General features: G+C 34.4%; 1 protein-coding gene across 6 annotated transcripts in view; it reads left to right on the top strand.

The window, feature by feature from the left end:
- Positions 1-24,379, top strand: part of LCOR (ligand dependent nuclear receptor corepressor) — a 117,878-nt gene that overhangs the window by 71,266 nt on the left and 22,233 nt on the right. For 5 of the 6 annotated variants that reach the window (XM_090277910.1, XM_090277908.1, XM_090277911.1 and 2 more), the window contains 3 exons: positions 5,242-5,368; positions 9,988-10,275; positions 13,009-13,102. In XM_090277910.1, the coding sequence (XP_090134036.1) occupies positions 10,038-10,275; positions 13,009-13,102 (332 nt within the window). In that variant the 5' untranslated portion in view covers positions 5,242-5,368; positions 9,988-10,037. Of the gene's footprint in view, positions 1-5,241; positions 5,369-9,987; positions 10,276-13,008; positions 13,103-15,615; positions 17,771-24,379 lie in introns of those variants that run through there. The other variant, XM_090277912.1, reaches the window with a different exon arrangement.

Raw genomic sequence — 24,379 nt, 5'->3', positions numbered from 1 at the left:
TCTAGGTGGACCACCAGTTCCTAAATCCTGAAGGAAACACTTCCCAGGAGATTTCAATTCAAATCTCCAAGTTATTCCTATTCCTCAGGCCCCCTTAAGTTTAGATAATAAATGACAAGAATAATGATTGATTTTGATTATGACTTTGTGGAGGGGGGGGTGTACCATATATAATGACACCTTCTGGAATTTCAGTGTGGGGGAGGGGAAATGGCATTGAATTGTTTTCTTTAACTTTCTATCTCCTAGTGATTGTTTTAGCTTTATAGTTTTTGTCACATGAACTGTTTTGTTCTTTTTGGCTCGTTTAATTTTGGTACATGTATGTACAGTGAGGGATAATGAGCTATATTTTGTTAATATATATTGTTGCTATAAATTTTTAACATGAACAGATGTAGTTGAAAAATACATGATTTTGTGTTATGTTTTTTATTTTTGGTTATTCTGGATAAAGAACAAGCTAAACAATCATTTAACTGGTGAAAATTATTATAAAACAACTGTTTAAACTCTGAAAGTAGTTATTCATAGGGCATATAGCAAATGGAGAATCATTTATTCAAAAGAAATTTACTGAACTTCAGTAAGCACAACAAAAATTGTGGCATTTGACTCATTATTCACTCCGACCACCACCCCCCATCCTCCCTGAGCTCAGCTGGAGGGAAGCTGTTCTTAGAGCAGGAGGGACAGACTGGGCGCATTTCTCATACCTTCTAGCTTCTTGTTGCAGATGCTTTCTTCTAGGAGGTAAAATCAAAAGGCCTTGGGCTCCCTGTTTGCACTCAGTCTTTACTCAGAGGGAAAGTTAATTCCAGGTGCAGCAAGCTGAGAATACTAGGTCCCGGTTGCCGTGGTCAGTGCCTCATTCATGAAGCAAAAGTTCCATGCCAGGAGCACCCCCACTCATAGAGCACAGATCTCACTCAGATAAGCAAGACAGCATGGCAGCCCCCATTTCTTGTAAAGTGACACAAAGGTTCTGAAGGGAGAAGCAGGCCTTAATAATAGAAAACTCTGTAGCTCTCCCAACGGAACTGACTTGATTTGGAATAGAGCTGGCAAAAAGTTGTTGAAAATCTTTGTGGTAAACAATTAAAGGGATGCTGATAGTTGCACAATGCTAGAGTAACAAGTGAAATAGGCAAATTAGAAGTTTAACAGAGTCAGAAAAAAAAGACAGCTAAGAAGAGCCCTTCTGGGGTTGGAGCAAGTGTCAAAGACTGGCAACACCCTGCCCCTGCAAAGAGACTCCACTTTTATTGGATCAGACTGTGGTGCAATTTATGCCTTAAGGTGTGGCAAAAACAGTAGAACAGTTAGTAGAGGCTGACAGCTGGGTGTGTGATACCACTACAATTGAAGGGGGAAATAGATAATTTGACAATAATAGCTGGACACATCAACACCCCACTTTTAATCATAGAAAAAGCATCTAAGCAGAAGATCAACAGAGATGGAAGACTTGAACAACACTATACATCAACTAGGTTAACAACATCTGTAGAGCACTTTACCCAACAAGAGCAAGGTTGCTGAATACAGCATTCTTTAAAAATTAGTTTTATTTCTGTAAAACAAGCATTAAATCTCAGCATGAAATTAAGAAAAAATTTAGTTTACAATAGCATAAAAAAGAATAAAATACTTAGGAATAAATTTAACAGTGTGAGACTTGTACACTGTAAATTATGAAACATTGTTAAAAGAAACTGAAGATCTAAGTAAATGGGAAAGCTCATGGATTGGAAGACTTAAAATTGTGAATGTGACATTACTCCCTAAAATTATCTACAGAGTCAGTGCATTCCCATGAAAATTTCTTGCCTGGCCTCTTTGCAGAAATTGATAAGCTTTATCCTAAAAGTCAAGGAACCCCCGAATAGCCAAAACAATCTTATAAAAAGACAGATTGGAAGGACTTATATGTTGCAATTTCAAAAGTTACTATGAAACTACAGTGATCAACATGGTGTGTTACTGGCATAAGATATAGAGTAACAGAATAGAATTGGATGTCCAGAACTAAAATTGTGGCCAGTGATTTTTCACAGAAGAAGTTGTACCACTTTTTTATACTCTATACAAAAACTTATTCATGGATCAGAGACCTTAAAGTAAGTCTTAAAACTAAAACTTAAAACATAGGAGTAAATCTTAATGACCTCACTTTAGCCATAGGTTTTTCAGATACAATACCAAGAGTACAAATGACAAAAGAATATAAATTGTAATTCATTAAAAGCAAAAGCTTTTGAGCCCTCTCTGGTGTGGCTCAGTGGATTGAGTGTTGGCCTGCGAACCAAAGGATTGCCAGCTTGATACGCAGTCACGTGCCTGGGTTGTGGGCTAGCTCCCTAGTTGAGGGTGTGCAAGAGGCAACCAACCACACATCGATGTTTCTCTCCCTCTTTTTCTCCCTCCCTTCCTATCTCTCTAAAAATCAATAAATCTTTGAGGGGAGAAAAAAAAGCTTTTGTACTACTAACAGTAGCATCAATGAAATAATAGAAAGCTCACAGATGGGAGAAAACATTTTCAAGTCATGTATCTGATAATAGAGTTGTATCCAGAATATGTCAAGAATTCTTATAACTCAACAATAAAAGGCTAAATAGCTGATTTAGAAACTGGGCGCAAAGCATGTGAATAGACATTTCTCTGAAGAAGGTATATTTGAATGGCCAATAAGGACATCAAAAGATGCTCAACGTCATTAGCCATTAGGGGAATGCAAACCTAAACCTTGAGATACAACTTCTCATGTACTAGGATGGTGTGATCAAAAAAATAACAAATGTTCATGAGTGTGTGGAGAAATGGAACCCTCTTGCTGTGGGGAATATAAAATAGAGCAGCTGCTTTATAAAATGGTTTGGCACTTCCTCAAAATGGTCAACTTAGTTAACATATCAAGCAATTCCACTTCTAAGTATATATATTCAAGAGAAATGAAAATATACATCTACACAAAAACTTGCACACAAATATCAAAAGCAGCATTATTTATAATGATAGGAGCCAAAAGTAGAAACAATCTAAGTATTCATCACCTGGTAAATGGATACAATGGATGTATTCATCAGCTGGTAAATGGATAAAATGTGGTATAGGTATACAGTGGAATATTATTTGGGAATAAAAAGGAAGTACTACATGCCACAACTTGGAAGGCATTTAAAATTAATGTCAGTCAACAAAAGAACAAAATATTGTATGATTTTATTTATATGAAGTATCCAGAATAGGCAAGTCTGTAGAGACAAAAAGTAGTATGGTGGTTGTGTAAGGCAGGGGCAAGTGGGAGAATAGGAAGTGACTGTTTAATGGGTTCAGGGTATTTGGGAGGGGGGGTATAGAAACGTTCTAAAATTCTGTTGTGGCAGTGGTTTCACACCTCTGAATAGACTAAAAAATAATATTTAATTTTAGACCTTAAATGGGTGAATTATATGGTATGTGTATTATATTTCAATAGAACTGTTTAAAAACAAAATAAATGTGTGATCATAATTGATGTGCACCAACTAAAAGTAATCTGTATATTTCTGTATCCAGATTTATAAACTTGTTAATTGTTTGAGTCTAAAAAGAGCATGTACCACCTGCTTCACTGAATGCTCAGTTAGTTGCTCTATGTTGATTTAGATTAGAAAGTAGTTTGAACATTACATGAAACATAGTTCAAGTATAGATATTTTGTTCAAGGTCTGAGTTGACTGAATGTAGGACTAAGGAGTTAATTACAGTTTATGCCATGTAATGTCTGTTTTTTTAAAATTACTAGACAATGAAATGGCATTAACAGTTGAGGGTTTTATTGAACTACTTAATTAATATAGGCGTACCGTGTTATATTACACTTCACTTTATTGTGGTGTACAGATGTGTTTTTTTACAAGTTGAAGGCAAGGCCCTCCAACAAAAATATGATGCTTTATTGTGGGGGTGTGGAACCAATGTTTTTGGTACTACAGCACTTAAGATATTTTGTGTAAAAAGTTTTAAACAATATGGCAAACTTAGCTCATCATGAAAATGTTAAGGGATCATTGAGTATGCAAGAGAGTTCTTCATATTAAAATATTTGTTACAATATATCATTGATACTAAATTTGTCTTTGCAAAATACATGTTTTAGTTGTGCTGTTAACACAGTTTCGGTGATGGGGAAATCAGCTGGTTGCAAATATCACTGGGTGTATTTAAAATCTGAGGAAATCACTTATGAATTATAACGTGCCTTCAGTGTCTTATTTGACATTGTGTCAAAGTATTTTCCCATTTTCTTATTTAGAGCACTTTTAAATTTTCCATTATATGCATATAACTAAATGCATATGTTGATATATAGCAGTAATTTGAGGTAAATTACATGGACTGGAACTTAAGAACATGTAAAAGATGTACTTTGCTTTTCTTTATAATCTTTTTCTGTTATCATAGTTTCCTCTTTATTTATTAGCTACAAGAGTGGAAGTAAGTGCAAAGCATTGTTAACCTAGACCCACACTCCTGCAGTTGGAGAGCAGATTCTGACAGTTTGGGAGTGTTTTGAAACTTTTTATCAGGCCCCACATTTTTATAGTGCAAACATGTGCAACGCCTATATACAATACTGAAATGTTTCCCTTTAAAACATGTGATGCTCTATACTTTTCAGTTCTTTTTTCTAGTGCTAGTTTTGACCTATTTCACAAAATTATTATTAAGATTTGAAAGCTACAGTTTGTTAAATAATACTCTAGGAACAGAATTGTAAATTCAAATACATTCTTTCTGAGTTTTCCCTCCTAATGGCTCCTTTAAAATGTTTTGTGTCTGAAGAATACAGATCTCGTACTAGGAGGGCAGTTGAGATTTACAAATGAGACTTAGGGTCTAAGGTATCTTTTTTTACTGAGTTGAGTTGTCTGTGAATTACTATAGCATAATAACCAATATACTTGAATGTTCAAGGAAATTTTCCCTTTAATAATTATAGTTTAACTAGAGTTTACCTGTAAATTTTAAACAAAACTCATAATCAAAAAGCATGTGGATAAAAATGACCCAAAGTATATTTTTATATTTTCTTTGCTTTTATGGAGATAAATTTTATCCTTGTTTGAAGTTTCAAAATATTTTAATTGTATTAAACTGATTTAACTTATTAATATTTGTATTTTTTGCATCTGTGCTTTTGATATTGAATGGGGAGAGATACCTGTGCAAATATTTCACTAAATATTTTTGCAGGGACACTTAGTCGGTCTGGATGAACCAGCTTCGGGAGCTGGGCAGGAAGCTCTGCTTAAACAAGCAAAAATCATTCGATTCGAGAGACAAGCAGAAGAGTTCCTCAATGCAGTCTTTTATAGAAAAGGTTGGTTCCAGTAAAGAATGATATTTAGCATCTGCTTGTCTTGTTTTAATCTTAATTTCAATGTAATTTTTTAAAAGAATTACTTTAAAAAATATTTTTCTTTATTGATAATATACTTTATAGTTCTCTATATTTCTTTGATCAAGTTAAATTTCAGATAGGGTAAGGTAATGCCACTCCCTTCTTTTTACTCTGAATTGATGGTGCCAAGCAAGTTTTAGTTAAATAATTTTTAAAATTGTTATGAAAGTCTGAAAATTATACAGTTTCAGTTCTATATTTTGTTAGATTTTCTTACATAACCATTCACTGTTTTTATCACTGATAACCATAAAACTAAAATTTTAGTAATTTCTCACTGAAATATCACTTGGAAAGACAGTGTAAAGTTATATCTGAAAATTAGATTTGCAAGCATTTTCTCTCCTTGATAGTCTTTATTTCACTAAATATTTTCAGTTATTAAAATTAGAGAAACTTATTATTATAAAATTTTCCCCCATACACTTGAGGTGGCATTTAATAGCTTCATCTCTTGTATTTTTCATTTTTCTTTCTCCTTGAAATGTTTTATAGGCTTGTTTTACATTTCTTTATCCTCAAAGCATAATTTTTAACAGCCTAGACCTTTTGGAAGCTTCCATTTGTGATCCATTTTAGCCAAGAGTCTTTACCTTCAAGATATTCTTTCTGAGTAGATATTTAGCTTGGGCCAGTGTTGTTCAGTTGGTTAGAGCATTATCCTGCTTCGGTTACTGTTTCGATTCCTGGTCAGGGCACATATCTAGCTTGCAGATTTAGACTCCAGTCCAGGCACGTACGATTCCCAATCCCGCGGGAATGGGAGGCAACCAATGCTTCTCTCTGTTACTGACCTTTCTCTCTATAAGCAATGAAAAAACAAAAGTCCTCAAATGAGGATAAAAATAATAATAAATAGATTTTTAATCCTTAGCAGACTCAGTGATCCTATTTTCTTTACTATTTCTGCAGTGTTATAGTTCCCACTTCTTCCCTCTGAATGCTGATGTTTGCCTAAGTATTAATTCTAATGGGTCGGTTAAAATTGGAAACCAGTTGGGCTTCTGTGTAATGTAATCAATATTTTCAAAAGGGAATATGAGGCGAAATGTATAAAAGTAAGGAATGCACAAGATTATTGTTTTCAGTGGCATTTTTAAAAAATCTGTCACTAAATTAAATCTTCAGTACATTCTCTCTTTTTTAATAACACCCTCTTGCACCCTCTGACCTAAAGCTCCCAACTGAGGCTCTGGCACTCACCTTATTGTTTCAATAAAGTACCCTGAATTCCAAAATTATGTTCAAAATAATATTCCTAGTTTGTTTTATGAACATTTGATTGTTTTATTAAAGTAATTCACATTTAAAGTATAAATGACTGATAGATCAATTCTGTCAGTTTATCAACTAAATAAAATATTGTTAAAGCTCCATTGCTGTGTACTGAGTCACGGGTCTCATGTCTCAGCAGACATTATCTGAAAAAAGGAACCCCTCTCCCTAATGTACATGGAGGAACCACTTTCCATCCACTGTTAATTAAAGGGAGCTTGCCTACTTTTTCCACTAGTCTGCTCCCTTTGTTATGTAGGGATTACTTATATTGAAGTTCTTATAATTTCATTTAGAAATTAAACTTCTGGGAACATAACGTTTAGGGGAGAAATTGTTGCCTTGGAATCAGTCTTAGAATAAACTTCCAAGAGTTGTGTATTTGTATACTGTCATCTGATGCTCAGAAAAAGAACTATTGCTTTGCAGTTGAAAGTTCTTTCTGCCTCGCTTTATGTACTGTTGTTGTTTTTTAATGTTTTATTAATCCTCTTGGAAATATATCAAACATGAGCATTAGTACTCTTCAAATTAATGTCTAAAATGTTTATTATCCAGAGATATGACAGGTAATTTATAGTCAGAGGAGAATATTTTGTTTTAAAAAAATAATTAAGATACTTAGCTTTAGTCCTTTGTTTCCAAGTATTGCAAATTGTTTATTATAAATAATTGACTGTGAAAAGGTTATATATCACTAGATAGAAACAATGCAATAAAAATAGGCTTTTGTGGTATGGACTTTAAGGACAGTATCCCTTCTACCACTGTCATGATCACATTTCTTTTTATCTTGTTTTGTCACTTATGTTAAGGAAATTTGACACTTTTCTAAAAGTTAGATTTCCATTTTTAAAACATATAGGTGGCTTTGAGGCAGCATTTATATGTTTTTCTGTAGTTTTAATTTCGATCTGATTTTTTTTATTTGACTCAATTATACATGCTTCCCGAGGTGTGGCTATGTTTATAGATACAGTGTTTTAAATAAGTGAAGGAATGAAAGTGTTCAAGAAACTTTTTTTAAAAATTGATTTGAGAAAGATGGAGATTTGTTTTTCCACTTATTTATGCATTCATTGATTGATTCTTGTATGTGCCTTGACTGGGGATCGAACTGGCAACCTTGGTGTATTGAGATGATATTCTAATCAACTGAGCTACTTGGCCAGGGCAAGAAGCTTTCAAAAGACCCAGATATTCAAATAGCAGAAATGTCATCAATTCATAAACATAAATTGTGTTTCATGATTGTTATTTATTCAGCAAAAAGCCAAAATAAGTTATAGTCATTTAAAGCTCAAAGGAGCAATTTGTGATGATTATCCTAAAATCTTTTGATTCTTAATGAATCTATAATTATTAATCTAGTTAAGCACAGAGACATCTCATAAATTACCTCATTTTGCTTTCTATTTGGAAACTTCTTTATATACTACATGTTCTTCAACTTTTGAGGGGGAAAAAGATACACTAATAGATTAAAACTTCAAATTCTATAGTCTCATTTGGAGGGTTGTATGCTATTTAAAAAAAATGGATCTTAAGCAGAAAGTTAAATGAATATCAATAAGAAAACACATTCAGTAGAAAGATTTAAAAGGCAATGTATGACTAAAATGTTTATTAAACATTAAGGAACCATTGTAAGTGATTGCATTAACTTCTGAATCTTACCTAATTGAGTACCTTTATTTCTATACACTCTAGCATACTCACAGTCTCTATTTATAGAGAGGAAAGTTAGAGTAGAAAATACTTGCTAATAGAACAGAGATGTTATTGGTAGAACAAACTTTGTTAAACTACAGAGAATTAAATAAATATCCTGACTTGATACTCATTTTCTGGTAATATTGAATATTGTCCCTCAGAAAAAAAATTTTCTGTTTTTAGGAGTTCAGTGAGATTTTGAGGTATGGTGTGTTTGTTTTTTTGTAAAGATACTGGATTTTAGTAATGAGTTTTTTCTAAATTTATAAATCAACCTAAGTTCCTCGCAGCTCCACCTTCTGTGGTTAATCTTTAAAAGACCAAGGAAACTTAGGTTTTCTGAGAACTTACTTCTAAAGCCTCAGAAGTGTGGTGGGGAAGTAAAGATCACGGGTGCAACATTAAGATCAGGGGGAGAGTTTTAATCAAGTCTCTGCCACTAACTACAGATTTGAAGAGTTCACTTAACTCTTGAGATCACATTTTCTTCATTGGTTACAACTATTTGATGATAATTGATTTGATTGATCTATTCATTTCTTAACTAATATGAATGCATACTTTACAGCAGGCAAAATTAGGTGCTGTGTCTACAGCGGTTCACAAACATAATCTCTGGGGAAGCTCAGACTCCCTGATAATGTTAAAGATGTGATGATAATATACGAAACATGTTCTCTTTTGTTGTACCCCATTTGATCTTCAGGGTCTTTTTCCAGTGCTGGAAACTGTTGAGTTAATTTTTGTTTTAAAATAAGCATTGATTACAAATTGGTAACTTAGATGTTTATTTTATTACTTCCCTAGCTGTTGTTGTTTTTAGAGGTTGACAGAGTGTAGTTAAAGAACTCATAGAAAACAGATGGTCTTAGACTTTTGAGATTTGGCATTTAAACTTCTAGTTCAAGGATTCTAAAGAAGTGGTCCCTCCACCAGCAGTATGGAGAAACCTGTTAGAAATGCCTCGACCTCCCCCTAGAACTGCTGCATCAGGACCCAGCCATCTGTTCTTAGAAGGAATCAGTGATTCAGATGAAATTCAAGTGTGAGAATTACTTCCCTAGCCTATCATGGATCTTAATCTTAAGTATCTCCTTTTATAATCTTGGTATGCCTCCAGTCTTAACAGAAAGTAAAGTAAGTACTCATGAACTGAGTAATCCATTATTGAGCAATTTAGGATGAAATTGCTGAGGAGAAATTTAGGGGATAGCTGATCTATATGTGGTGAATTAGGGGAGTCATTATTTCAGAAAAGAAGTGTTTGGGATTTCTGTATCAGGTAAGTGATTCTTGCCCAAAAGATAAGCTATTTGTTATCCCTTTATTTGATTTCATAATCCTGGGGGAATGTTTAGAACTAATTTTATGAATATTTAATTTTTTTAAATCTGCAGCTCATAAGCTTAGAGATGAAAAATAAAACTGTGAGGAAATGCTATTTTAAGATACTGCATTTTAAGAAAAAATAAAATGAAATTTTATGTTTGCTTGAAAGGCTTTTTTAGTACATTGTCCCACTTTAAAAGTAAATAAATCTTTGTTTACAGACAGTCCCTGGGTCTCCGACCCCAATATTCCCCTAGTGGCCCGTGAGATCATGCAGCGAATGATCCAACAATTTGCTGCTGAATATACCTCAAAAAATAGCTCTACTCAGGACCCCAGCCAGCCCAATAGCACAAAGAACCAAAGCCTGCCGAAAGCATCTCCAGTCACCACCTCTCCCACGGCTGCAACTACTCAGAACCCTGTGCTCAGCAAACTTCTCATGGCTGACCAAGACTCACCTCTGGACCTTACTGTCAGAAAGTCTCAGTCAGAACCTAGCGAACAAGGTATGGTTTGACATCAAGGTCTCTGTCCAATCAGAATACTTTAATTTGGGGAGAGAAAAATTATTGGCAGGTAGGGCTCCAGTAGAAACAATAGGATAAAAACTAATGTGATTCTTAAATTATTGCTGACTATACAGTGATATAAGTTCAGATAAAAGTGGCTACCTTACCGATCAGTAGTGCATAATCAAGCTTTATGTAGTACCCAAAAAAGTTAGGTGGTTACAGTTGTTACTGATCTTTGTTATGTGATAGTTACACTTTCCAAAACATTGTTATATCTATTGTTTTTAAAAACCCCTATGAAAATTAAGTTTGTTTTCCTTATCCACTAATGTTCTAAGATTAGCACCTATCTTCCTTATTAGGAAGAAAGAAGTTATACTCTGCAAATGAGATCTTAAGGCAAAAATATGTTATTTGCAGTTTTAAAAAAGAAACTCTTAGGGTTAGAAATAATGAGAAGACAGTAGACACACTTCAAATTGTTAGATGCATTCAGTATTCTGTAGATACATGCACTGTATTATGAGCTAATCCACAAGTATTTCCAAATAATTTGAGGATCCTAATTAAGTAGTGGGTTAAGAGGGTATCAGTTTTGCTTAGCAAGTTATTTCTTGAGTCTTTGAAAAGTTTACTTTCTTCAGTAGATTAAATATTTCTGTTGCTTTGTGACCTCGTGTACCTTTAATTTCATAAAGATGAAGTGAGCATTTCAACTCTGCCATTAAACAACTAAAATTTTTAAATTGGTGATGTCTGCATTACTGAGTTTTTGCCATAGAAATCTCATGAGAGTATGTAGAAAGGTTATGAGATGTGTGAATTTATTGGTGAGAAATACCTGTTTATTTTGCAAAGTAAAGAAAAATCTGTTTTAAAGGACTTTCTTTTCCTTACTGTAAATAATTTATGAATGGTTTGCACTTAATGGTCTGGGTTTAATTGCTTTTTAAAGAGTTTTTTAAATGGTTTTCCTTTGATTTTTTTTCCTGTTTCCCTGCAGTGAACAGCAATCAGATTCTTTTAAGTTTTAAGAGATTTCCTAGCTTAAGACCTAGTTGTTCTATCTTCACATTGATTAATCTACCTTTTGTTACCATATTTGCAAAGTTGTTCTTTTTCTGTTTTATTGCAGGTTGTTTTCTTTACCAAATTGGTGGCTTTCATTAAAATCTCTTTGCTCAAAATATTACACTAAAAGCTTCAGATTTACAGTAGGAGAATGACAGGTTGTATTTAAAGTATTAATAATGGAGATTAACATACAAAGATACCACTTAGTCTAACTTAACTAGTCTAACTTAACTACTAATAGCTAGTGTTATGCTTGAGAGGTGGGTTGTTTTGACAGCATGTACTTAGGAAGAGAAATTTGAACTAGATGATAGGATTATAGTGTGCAGTCTTCAAATGAAAGAAGAATTTTTAAATTGTATTTTCTAAACGAATTTTAGTGTTTTCAACTCACTAATACTTTTAATGGTAGATTTAAAATATGTTGCCTATTTGATTAGACAGACTGAGAGATCTTTAGTACTGTTTGGTTAGAAATATTTTAATTAGTGCATTTGTTTGTTAGATATCTAATAAGCAATTATATATTTAGAAATATTGATGACTCTCAGGAGCAACGCTTATTGTGTTTGAGTGTGGGCTTTTTTGGTTTATAAACTCAATCACATATTTATTTCTAACAGCCTGAAATAGGGAGATACAGTGTCTTCAGACACAGGTTCTAAGTGGGTTTAATACAAAGATTGGGGCAGTTTTTAAACATAACTAGATAGCAGAACCTCTCTGGTGGCCAACTGAAAATCAGAGATGCATTGAGTATTATCTTGCTCTGTTAATTTTAGACAGAATGACAGCCTTAAAAGTTATCCAGACTATGAGTTTCTTTTCTAGACATGTCTAAACGGGGATTAAAAATCTTTGTGAGAAAAGAGAGTTGTCTAATTTTATGTTCTAGTAACCTGAATTTGGGATTTGGTCTAGCTTCTAAGACGTTAAACCTCTAGAGTTCAATCATTATCAAGACTTTTATTATTTCTTTTCTTAAACTTTGCCCATTAATTGGTAATAGCTTATTAACAAACAAAAATGTTGCCTTTATAAATATCAGCAAGTGAATTTTGAATCTGCATATTTTCCACAGAAGATTGACAACAAATATAGTTTTTTACAGGTGTGTTCAAAGAGTAATCAACATACATGCACATTATAAACAGTTGACAACTGATTCATCTTACAGACTTTTCTTATATAGTGTTTATGTGTAATTTAACCATATAAACTTGTATATTAAGATAACATTTGTATATTTAAAATTCCCTAAATCCAACTATTATGTACTTTTAGTGCTCTGATAAGGTAAATTTAGAAAGTGAAGTCTAATAGTTCTGTTGCTGAACCTCATACTGTGTAAACTGCTATTTTTAATATCTCACTGTATCTTAACATCTCCAGTGAGAGGCTTTACCGTTTTTTTCCCTATTAATAAAATATTTAACACTTGGAGATACTAGATATAACAAGCTTTGCTAAATTTATGTTCCTTCAGGAGGAAAAATATCCTGATTCTATTAATGAGTTGATTTCATAACTTAAATATATGATTAGTATATCTGCTTAGTTGGCTTGGTCTCCTGCTTTGTCATTTTTAGCCCGTTCACATCACATTTCCTCCTAGTCTTTAACATCCTCAGGTGTTTCTTTGTGTCTTTACAGACGGTGTACTTGATCTGTCTACTAAGAAAAGCCCGTGTGCTGGCAGCACTTCCCTGAGCCACCCTCCAGGCTGCTCCAGTGCTCACGGGAACGGGTAAGGGAAACCCTTGCAGCCTTCCACAGTTCTTATAGGGGGCAGCTTATCAAAGAGTGATGCCAGTTCCTTTGGTGTGTTTTAAAAATTAATCCTTCAGGATAATACCGTTCTAGGTGTGTCTTTAATAAAATTACTTTGAGTCCATCAATCAAGTAAAAGCACAGTCTCTGAAATCTAAAATTGACTGATATAGATTAATTGTGCCAGTTTAGTACAAATAGTAAATAATCAGGAATATGGCAAGAATGTCTTTGGGCTTTTTGTTGTTGAGTATTTGGGAGTGTGAACCCTAACTTAAATAATTCCAGAGTTCAAATGTAAAGGCAGTATTGTGTGCTGAAGTTGGTGAATAAAAATTGGGCTCCAGTATTTAACTTGGTATCTCTGAGGTAGTGTGTGGGTGTGTGTCGGTTATTTGTTTTTATTCATGTTGGTTTTGTTTGTTGATTTGAACTGCAATTTTAACTCTGTGTGGCAGTTCAGAAAATCTAATTGTATTTTTGTTTTTTAAGTAGATATGACTGGTTGTAACTGTTGACAGATAACTATCTTGTGCTGCCAAGAAATTATATGCAGTTTTGATAACTATTTAGCAAATGAAAATGAATTTTCTGGCCACCTAATTTTACAGTGTTAAGAATTGTCTAATTTCTCCCTCGATGTGTACTTTTAGAGAAGTACCATTTAGAGAAAAGTCAGGTATTAATAAAGTTATTTAGATATTGTATTAGGAAGGCATTTCCATAAAATTGTGTCTTGATCAAAAATTAGCGTCATCTGAAAATGAAAAAAATAACTTTAGTAAGATATATAAGCTAATATTTAGGTTTATTTAACCTTTAGAATATCAACATGGGGAGTTCTTTAAATGGTAAAAAAGAATAAGGAGATACTAAATGGACTGTTTCAACTTACACTTAATTATGTTCAGATTGAAAGATTTCTTTACTGACTTCTAAAATGCACCCTTTATTTTCTCTAAAATTCCATTATTTTCCTTTTTCTCTCCTTCTTTATTCAGTCTATATATAACAATCCATTTTGCATAGTTCAACCTTTTTCCCTTAAGCCTTTCTTTTCCCTATAGTTCAGACTATGTTATCAAGATCCCATATCATTTATATGTCAAAGAACTTGAGTTGTGTAATTAAGGACACATGCAGGAGAAGCCTAAGTGTGGTTTGCATAAATAAATCCCTTGCTTAAGATTCACTTTAAACTTGGCCACCAGGTTCATGTATTATTATATGGTGAAGTTGCTCTGTTTACCCCTCTGAATGGAAAGTCTTTTTTTCTATGTGGTATTGTTTTTTGGAAGGCAAGCAAAAGCATGGACAGTACTGTGTCCATCTTTTAGTTTAATATTCATTGTTATTCATATGTTATTTAGTGAAAACACCACCGAGTTCCTGTAGACTTTTGGAGAATAGCTGGTTTATAATTATTTCGGCAAAGTTCCACGTTTGTGCCTACTTAATGTAATTCGCCTTGGGCATGCTTTACCAGTTGCCAGTTCTATCATTGATAATCTTTATTGTGAAAATGAAAACCTTATGAATTTGTGTAAGTAGTTGATTTCTTAAACATTCAAAAGATGTTCAATTAAAGTTTCAAAATTGATGTTAGGTATTTTAAGAAGAGAAGTTTTTTATAAAGAAAACTACAAAATTGCTTACATACCTGTGACAGTAATTACTTTGACTAGAACTTAAGGAACAAAGTTTTGGGGGAAATTAAGTGCAGTTTCTTTAAAGCTTGGATTATTTCAAACAGAGAATCAGTGATACTCATGTATCTGCAACTAATTGTGCTTTTAAATGAAGAAGTGTGGTAAGTTATAATGCAATGGATATTTTGGTTTGTTTTGGTTTGGGGTTTTTTTCCCTATTGGGGGCTGGTAACCATATTTTTTTCCCAAGCAAAATAAAAAAAATGTTATTTGGAGTTGTTTGATTTTTGATAATGAACATAGGCTTGTTTGTGGGATAAATGAGCAATTATCTGTGGGTTCCACCAATGTAAATGGTTCCAGTTTTATAACTAGTTGTCTTGAATGTTGGATATGTTGCATTAAAATAAGTAATTTGGCTTACTCTTTTATTACTGTACTTGTTTAGTGGTAACGTCACATTGGTATCACAATTCTGTGTAGATTTATGGAGACTTGATGATTACTTTGTAATTAATAATTAAGGTGCTATTTTCAGACAGTTGCGCGAAACTTTTTCTCCGAAAATTTGTGAACCCAACCAGAGACCAGCTGACAGGTTTAATTTTTCTTTGCCCAAAAAGCTCCTGGTTTTTTTTTTTCTTTTTTCCTTTTTCTTTTTTTGTGAACATGTTTTAAAACTAACTGCTGAGACCACCTTTTTTAATTTTAGAGAAAAATAAATAAATAACATAAAGTGATGTTACCCAAGCAAGGCCTTCTAATAAAGGAGTGGTCCCCTCACCCACCCCTCCCTACCTGTGCAAGTCCTGCTCACATCAGTTTCCTTCCATCCAATTAGGCGACCTGGGAGACCCAGCCAGTACCGCCCAGACGGACTTCGGAGTGGTGATGGGGTACCTCCAAGAAGCTTACAGGATGGAACCAGGGAAGGTTTTGGACACTCCACATCACTCAAAGTTCCATTGGCTCGATCCCTGCAGATTAGTGAAGAACTACTGAGCAGAAACCAATTGTCCACAACTGCCAGCCTTGGGCCATCTGGATTACAGAATCATGGACAGCACTTAATATTATCCAGGGAAGCCTCTTGGGCAAAACCACATTATGAGTTCAACCTCAGTCGTATGAAGTTCAGGGGAAATGGTGCACTCAGCAACATCAGTGACCTTCCTTTTCTTGCAGAAAACTCTGCCTTTCCAAAAATGGCACTTCAAGCAAAACAAGATGGAAAAAAGGATGTGAGCCATTCATCTCCTGTAGATTTAAAGATACCACAAGTTCGAGGAATGGATCTTTCTTGGGAAACTCGCACTGGTGATCAGTACAGCTATAGCTCTTTGGTAATGGGTTCACAAACGGAGAGCGCGCTTAGTAAAAAATTGAGGGCTATTCTTCCAAAACAAAACAGAAAAAGCATGTTAGATGCTGGACCCGATTCTTGGGGCTCAGATGCTGAGCAGTCTACCTCTGGACAGCCATATCCCACATCGGATCAAGAAGGAGACTCTGGCTCCAAGCAGCCTCGGAAGAAAAGAGGGCGTTACAGACAGTACAACAGTGAGATACTGGAGGAAGCAATCTCAGTGGTTATGAGTGGAAAAATGAGTGTTTCCAAAGCTCAGAGTATTTATGGGATTCCCCACAGTACACTGGAGTACAAAGTAAAGGAGAGGCTGGGCACTTTGAAAAACCCTCCAAAGAAAAAGATGAAATTAATGAGGTCGGAGGGGCCAGATGTTTCTGTAAAGATTGAATTAGATCCCCAGGGAGAGGCAGCACAAAGTGCAAATGAATCAAAAAACGAGTAGGAATACTGTAGAGTGCCAATTACTGTACAAACTGGGTGAGCACTACTGCTGTCACTGCTTGCGCCTAACTTCATTTACTGTGACACTTGTTTCTTTGCAGATTTTGCATTGACTTGTGTGTACAGAGGTGAAAGGTGCATTCTGAATGTTGCATATTTAAAACTTTTCATGTGCAGTATGGCTCGGGATATTGTTTGGCCTTTTGCATGTTTCTCTACAAGAGAATTGAGTTACCTCACAGAGAACAGATACATGGACGTGGACTCCTTGCCTGTAGAGCCTGCATGCTTTTCTTTCTTTTAAGTTATATTTGCCTTTATTTTAAAAAGAAAAAGATAAAAGCCCCCTTTTAGAAACCACCTCTGCATACTGGGAGCTTTATCACTGCAAATTGGAAAGCCATCTTATAAAATTATTCACATTTTTTTCTTCTACAATTCAGCTAATTGAAGGATTAAACTATAGAAAAATCTCAAGAACAATGAATCTTTGAATTAAAGGAATGTGTTTATTCGATGATAAATAATTATTTGGGTCATATACATATTATGATTTTCTTCTCACCATTAAATTTACTTACAAATTAGCAATGTGTTTAGTGCTCACCCAGAGGGGAAGGAGGCGGAAAATGTGCACACACTACCTTCAGAAATGCTTCAGTTAATTACTTTGTAACACTACCTTTGCTGTAATTTCATTTGGGATTTTCTAAGGGTAGAATTTGGTCTCACCAACAAGTGAGGATATAGCCTTATCTCATGGAGGACGAGCTCCCTTCTTACTCAGGAGCAGTCAGGGTACATTGCATAAAACAATAGAGGATGCCTCATTTTAGCAAACTCAGTTTCTTTATTCTTAAGTTCTTTTATGCATTTCATCCTGTGCTAACAACTGAATGTCGTTGCAGCAACTAGTTTAAAATACTCAAGACCTGTTTATTGGGGAATGGGAGAAATAGGGAAAGAAGTGTGTATAAATTAATTATAATATTGTAAAGGTGGTATCTAGGTTTTACAGCCTCAATAGTCTGCCCAAATATCCACATGAATGAAGGATCCATGTTTGTGGGTGAGAAAAAACACAACCCCAAAGTAACCTAATAGGATTTAGGTTGCATTTCAGTTCTAATAATTTAATCAAATCAGGCTCATTAGTTTCTTTTTTTAACTAATCCAGATACTAGTTCAAGGAGGGGGGTATTGTTTTTAGTTTTTGTTTAATTTGTAGTTTTAAATCTTTTTTCCTTTCTCTTCCTTTTTTTTTTTTTTTTTTTTTTTGTTGTTGTTGTTGCATCCTACATAACATCTCCCTTGTAACTTTTTCTGATATTTGCCTATTTTTATGGTTGCTTAGCACACAGTTAAGGACCTTTCAGATCATGTTTGTACAAACACTCCTTGAAGAATATCAAGTCTTTTTTTGAGATGGGCTTTTAAAATCACACTAAGTTGGGAATATTTGTTTTCTACAGTTTTTTTTTTCAAGAATAATTGATGAAGCCCTTGAAATTTAATTTTGCATTTTGACCAAATTAAAGTAACTGCAAAACAAAATCATACCACATCCACCCTGTGTTCTAATCTGCTGAGAAAGGTGGTCAGGCCCTTCTAAATGCTTAACCAAACATTGTAAAAAGTCATTGGAGCATTAAAATTGAGGCTGAAGACTACAGGTGGATAATAACAGTGTAAGGAGAAGTAGGTCCAGACAGTCCCAAGGCATCGATTCTTGCCTGGAAACATCAGAGCAGTTAACTAGGTTAAGGATAGTTTTCCCTCAGCAACCTATGTGTTCAAAGGTTAGGCACACCATTGCTGTTATTAAAATAAATGCACTGCTCATTCTTGACATAGCCTGGGCTTGGGTTCCTCTTTAGGTTTGGTTTTTCAGTATAGCAGTTTTTAATCAGTGGATGACTAAGCCTATTTCCTCTTAGCTTTCTAGTGTTCTTAACAGAAAAAGCATTTTGGGTTCAGAGCAGTATATGACTCTGCAGTATATTCTAGCCTAGCTGGAAATTGCAATTAAAATACTGTGTAATGTATGGTTTTCATGTGCAGTTGAAGGAAGCTGTTGAAAGTTTGCTGAAAGCAAAGGACTCAGCTTATGAAGGAATGCCTCCTTTGTTTCACACTCAGTACACAATTAATTGTCGCCATGTGCCTTTTGCATGATGTTTGGGGTATTCAGTAGCCCAAGACTGCTACAGAAAAGGTACTTTGAGCAATTAATTTGTGCTTGCTATTTCATCCCCTCTCAGAAAGGCATCATTAAAGGCCCATTGAAAAATTTGGCCCTAAAAGTTCAACTTTTGTAGTTTTACTGTTCAGAGAGGTTTAATCCTATGTGGTAGTCTACAAAGTGATGTATGAGTTGAGTTCTGTAAATTTTGTCATTGTAGTGCGCACGGGGTGACCATTTTACTAACATACGTGTTTTCTATGTGTGTTTCAGTGGATGACAATCGAGCAGCAGAAGAATGGTGTGCCTACCCTTTAATGCTGCAGTTAAATCAGAGAACTTGTATTGTGTCAGTTCAGACTGTAGGCGGAGAGTTGTAAATAGTGAAAATTTGAGTACTTCTACTATTTGTTTTGGTTAGGAAGTGAATTTTAAAAACAAACCAAACTCTAAACTTTCTCAGATTAAAAGTCCTGAGACCTGAAGATTGTAATATTCATGTCTGTGAAGCTTTTAAACATTACACTTGAGATCAGTCATGACTTGATATTCAGGTAAATTTTCTTTTCCAAGAAGCTTTTGAATAAGCATATTTCCTCCAAAGGTCGGTCGGTCTCTCTCTTTTTCCTTTTTGTAGATTATTTTAAAGCACTAATTGCATTACATTGGTAACTGCAATATAAAATAGCCATTATTGTTTTGTGAAGCATGGTTGAAATTAGATAGTGGTCCCTTTTAAATTTCATGAGCCTCTCAAAAAAAGAAAAACTTTAAAAAAATACAGAAAGCTGCTGAATATTTCAAAAGATATATATTTTACCTTATTGTAGGTTTTGTAAAGTTAGTTTGTAATATTCAGGTGCACTTTTAATGTTAAATTTTGTGTTCAGAGTTCCATTATATCATGTATTTCTTGGAGGTGGCTCATCACATGGCTGGCTGTCAGTCTTGGTGCCGCAGTGATCCCTTAATATTTGATTTCTCTTGATTTGCCACTATTTGGTATTGGCACTTTCAGTGTAGATATTCTAGTTTGGGGACGTCCTCCTAATTGTGTAACAGAGATTGCTCTATTCGCATGCTTAATTTCTGCCAATCAGAGTTTTGCATGGCCCAAAAAACAGTTGACCATTTTTATGGTATGGGAAAGTATAGTTCACAGATGTCTTTGTCACAGAAGCCTTTTCTCCTCGCATTTTTCAGGAAGCAGATGATGACATTACTGAACCTTATGATATTATTCAAACTAATCTTAGGAGATAATGTATTTAAGATCAGTTCTTGCATTTTTTTTATGACAGCATTGTTATTACACACTGGATAAGCTATCACACTATAAAATTCAAAAACACTAATTCTGTGGGAGGGTATCTAGTTGGTATTTTTATCATTAGAGGTCTCATTTCTGAGACAGTCATCAAACTTGACAGTCAAGTGATATAATATTATAGTACTTTGTTCAGTAGGCTTACAAGTGACTCTGAACTATGTTTGTGATGAGCTATACACTTATTTTTGTTCCCCTAAAACCATGAAGGACAAGGTCTCTTTTTCAGGAAAAATAATTTATATTTGTGTATAATACTTTTTAATATTGAGTTTGTTGTTACTCTGAAGTTTAGATGTTGCTTGATAAACCTTTACTGCAGCAGATCATAAATATGAGTAAGGCTTTGTGTGATAATAGGGGTCCTTATGTGAAGTTAATTACTGTTCAGTTCTGGTGAGCAAGCTTAACCAGTGTGAAGTGTGTATTAGCTTTATTTCGTACACTTTTACTTTACAATATTGAAGTGCTTTTAGAACTCCGGTTATCTTATATAAACCATTACCTCAACCAATTGGCATTTTCATTCTCCAACATTTTACCTGAGCTATAAGATGAGCTATATGGGATCAGATAGTAAAACAATAAGGCACAATGAGAAGTTTAGTTCCCAATTTTCTGGAGAGAACTCTAAATTAGACTAAAAATGACTACCTGCAAAGGCTCATATCATACATAACTACCTTCTCTCATTAGGCAGTACATAGCTACCCTGGAGCTGCTAGTGAGCTGTGTTGTCCCCCTGCCCCAAGTAAGCACATGGTGCAAGGCCTGGTTCTAAGCTTTTGTGATTCTCTTACATTTCATCGACCCATAGTAGTGAAGCTTAGATTGAGTTAGTTATTTTTATAAAACAAATTAATGTCAGCACCTGAAATTATTTTTAGTTATAACAGATATGGATGACAGTTCGGTGTTACTTTCTTTAAGAGGTATTATCCGTGCAGATTTAATTTTGAATCCACATGTTTTTGTTTTTAGTTATTCTTTAAATTTCAGAAGTGGTTTTCGTATAAATCACCCTTTTCTATACATTCAGGTTGCTGTCATTGGTCATGGAATATGGCAATAGACTGAATTGCTCCACTTATCTTTTATAGGAGACATTGAAAATTATAGGTTAAATTTTGACCTTCATGAAGATATCAAAGATTGTTTTCCTTGTTACTATTTCATTATAATTAGGTCTTCATTAATACTCCGGTCAGGCCAGTGTTGTTAAAAATGTAATGGCTTCAGCCAAACAGCCCATTTAAGAAACTATTAAGCTATATGGAGATTTTTAAAAAATATTGTATAAGCTTTGAGATGCTACTGAAAAGCAAAAATTATATAATTGTGGTACCAGGAATGCAGACCTCCAAAGTCGGCTTAGTTTTCTCTCTTCCTCCCCCACCCCGCCCCTGTCTCTATTTTTTTTTTTTTTTTCATTCTGTCCTTGAGACTTGAGTAGGATTTGTGAACGTGGTGACTGAAGGGAAAATAGAGAAAATTCTTTGTGTATCTTCTGTCTCTTATTCCCAAATAAATTCTCAGTTGCCTTTTAATGTAGCAGATATTGGCCCTGTAGCTGTGTGCCCTCACTGTTATGGAGATTGGGGGAAAGGAAGGAAAGAGTAAGTAGGATGAGAAAGTATGTAAACTTGAGAAAAGGCTAAAGATTTTGTCCTACCATACTAAAAATGAGTCACAGGGTAGATAATGTGGTCAAGTTGGGCCATCTTCATTTGATAGTCAGAAAAATCTTTTTAGGTTGTTTGAAAATGAGAATCAAGGCTAATGTTGATTTGACAAACAAAACGTAAGTTAATTCTGCAACTATTTGGGGGATAATTTTAAAGTTTCCAGTTTATTTAGATCTATATCAATAAAAGCTAAAAAGCAAGCACTTTTAGTTAATCATAGATTTATTGGATATAGCAAATATTATAATTATAATATTTAATCTTTATTGTTTGAATATGGAAATGAACTCTTTACCCCATCTTGAACTGTTATTGAACAGATTCAAGATGATCTTTTTAACACTGGAAATGACCCTACACACATACCAAAAAAATTAGAGCAGTAAGACATATTTGAAGATCCATACATACCTCTTAGACTTTAGACTTGTCTTGGGAAAGAATTTATGAACCTATAACCAGTATTAGTACAGTCTTAGGTTCCTTGTTCTGCATAATTGCACCCTTTCTCAGGTATGTCCTGAAAACATAAATTTTAAAATAATCTCTTTAGAGATTAGATTCTCAGTGGATAGTGTGTATGGGGCCGGGGGAGGGGGGCCGGGAGGGGGGTTGGACACAGGACACACAGTGGAGCAGGGATTTTCACACTAACATTCAATAGCCAAATAGAATTTCAATCTAGAATATTTTTACCCCCTCAGAATGAAAGAAACAACATCTGTTAACATCTATTACTTGGTAAATAACCGGTGCTACACTCCTAAAAATCTTTTCTTTCATCCAGGTGGCGTTTTTTTTCTCCCTGGTGGAAGGGTATAGAGTAAACTTTACTGTCACTAGGAAAGCACTTGTATGAAATGTTTCAAGTACTAGAAAAGGGATAATTTAGCACTTTTTCTGTTACAACACTAAAGTCTTAATTTATCTTCAGTCTTAGGTACTGTAAGTTTTATCGCGATTGCTTAAAAATATAAAACATACTACATAATATGAAGTCAAATCACATTTATATAATAATTGTCTTATTTTAAAAAAGACAATAACATTTTGTACCTTTCAAGCAATTACAAGTGATTGCCTCATTTTCCCCATTTTATTAAGCATTTCAGGCTTAAGAATTTAGAATTAGAGAGGAGGTAAGGGGAAAATTCCCCCAAATGAAAAATTGTGTCAGATCATTTTAGAAAAATAAATCACTAGGAAAATGGATAGGGATTCTCTCTCCCTTTAAGTCTTCAGGGAATGAGCAGTATTTAGAATCTTTGGCTGAAATTCAAGCCTTTTTACTGTGTAAATTTTTAATATTAATTCACTGACATGCTTTTTACATCAGAGGACTGAAAATGGATCTTAATGTTTTTAAGTTGTGGAAGGGTATATTTCTAAAATGGGGTCGGGGGTGGGGGTGATTAACTGGGTTAGTATACCAGCATTAGTAAGTTTAAGGAATTTTAGTATGTAATAGCAAAGTGTTTGATTAAAAGTCTAATCCTATATTGCTAGTCAAAATTAGTTACATTCTGATCTAGGAAAGATATAGTCATTGGGTATTGATATGCTGTGCTGTCAGAAACCAGACTAAGATAGAAACCTTTTTCTGACTCCCACATGTTGCTTGTTCTGATGGGATGTATACTTTACAGCAGCGTATTGGTGCTGCTTTGCAAAGAAATGTATAAACTATACATTTGGAGTGTTTGCATATAATTCTTTATAACCTCCACTTTAAACTGTCAGACATTGGTATTTTATCAGTCCACTCTGTTGAATAAAACTAATGTTCTTAGGAATCCAACTTGTACACACTGTTTAAAAACCCTCAGGGACAGTTTACACACTACTCTCACTCAATTCAGGTACTTTGATGCTATTCTTAAACCTAACAGTGACTTGTATTTTTCTGTTTTGCTTTTATTTCAACGTGCTGGTAGCACATCCTTGATGAATGTCAACTTAAAAACTCAGTTCAGGTATCCAGGTATAACTCAGCCAAACATTTTAAAGCTGCATATAACTCTCCAGCACACGGTGCCTCACACTCTTATAGTGGCATTCTATATATTCAGTTATTACTACTGAGCAGATAATATGGGGGTTCCTGTTAACTGTATTTAAAAAAAACAAAAACAAAATGTGCGTAACTGTATAGCCAGCACATGGACCACACACATAAACTATATATTTTTAAATGCCACTAAATAGCCAGCACAATTAAACAACATTCCTTGCTGCTTCTGAAAACTAACAGATGCAGTTCCTTCTTGATGTGGCTCTTGCTTCTTCACCATACTACTACTAAATTCAAGCACTGGTCCTTGGGTATCTGACCTCTACATTCTAGTTTATGCAATGTCTTTAGAGAATTCTGTGCACTGGCCACTGTGATGGAACCATTGGGCCAGGAGTGCTCTGAGTTTATTAGTAGTGATTCTGCCAAAGGTGGTGTTGTAACTTAACATGAGTATGTAAATGTCAAAAACTTAGCAGAGGTCTGGGTCTGCATATCAGCAGATAATTTTGTCAATGTATTTTGTAGCATTGAAGTCCTCCGTGACAAGTTGCTTCTCATGCGAAGTTCTAATTCCGGTGTTTTAGCCC

The sequence above is a fragment of the Furipterus horrens genome, unplaced genomic scaffold, assembly GCF_987537825.1.
Source record: "Furipterus horrens unplaced genomic scaffold, mFurHor1.1.pri manual_scaffold_5, whole genome shotgun sequence".
Classification (NCBI taxonomy): domain Eukaryota; kingdom Metazoa; phylum Chordata; class Mammalia; order Chiroptera; family Furipteridae; genus Furipterus; species Furipterus horrens.
The sequence above is the reverse complement of the archived record's forward strand: the minus strand, read 5'-3'. Positions and strand labels throughout refer to the sequence as shown.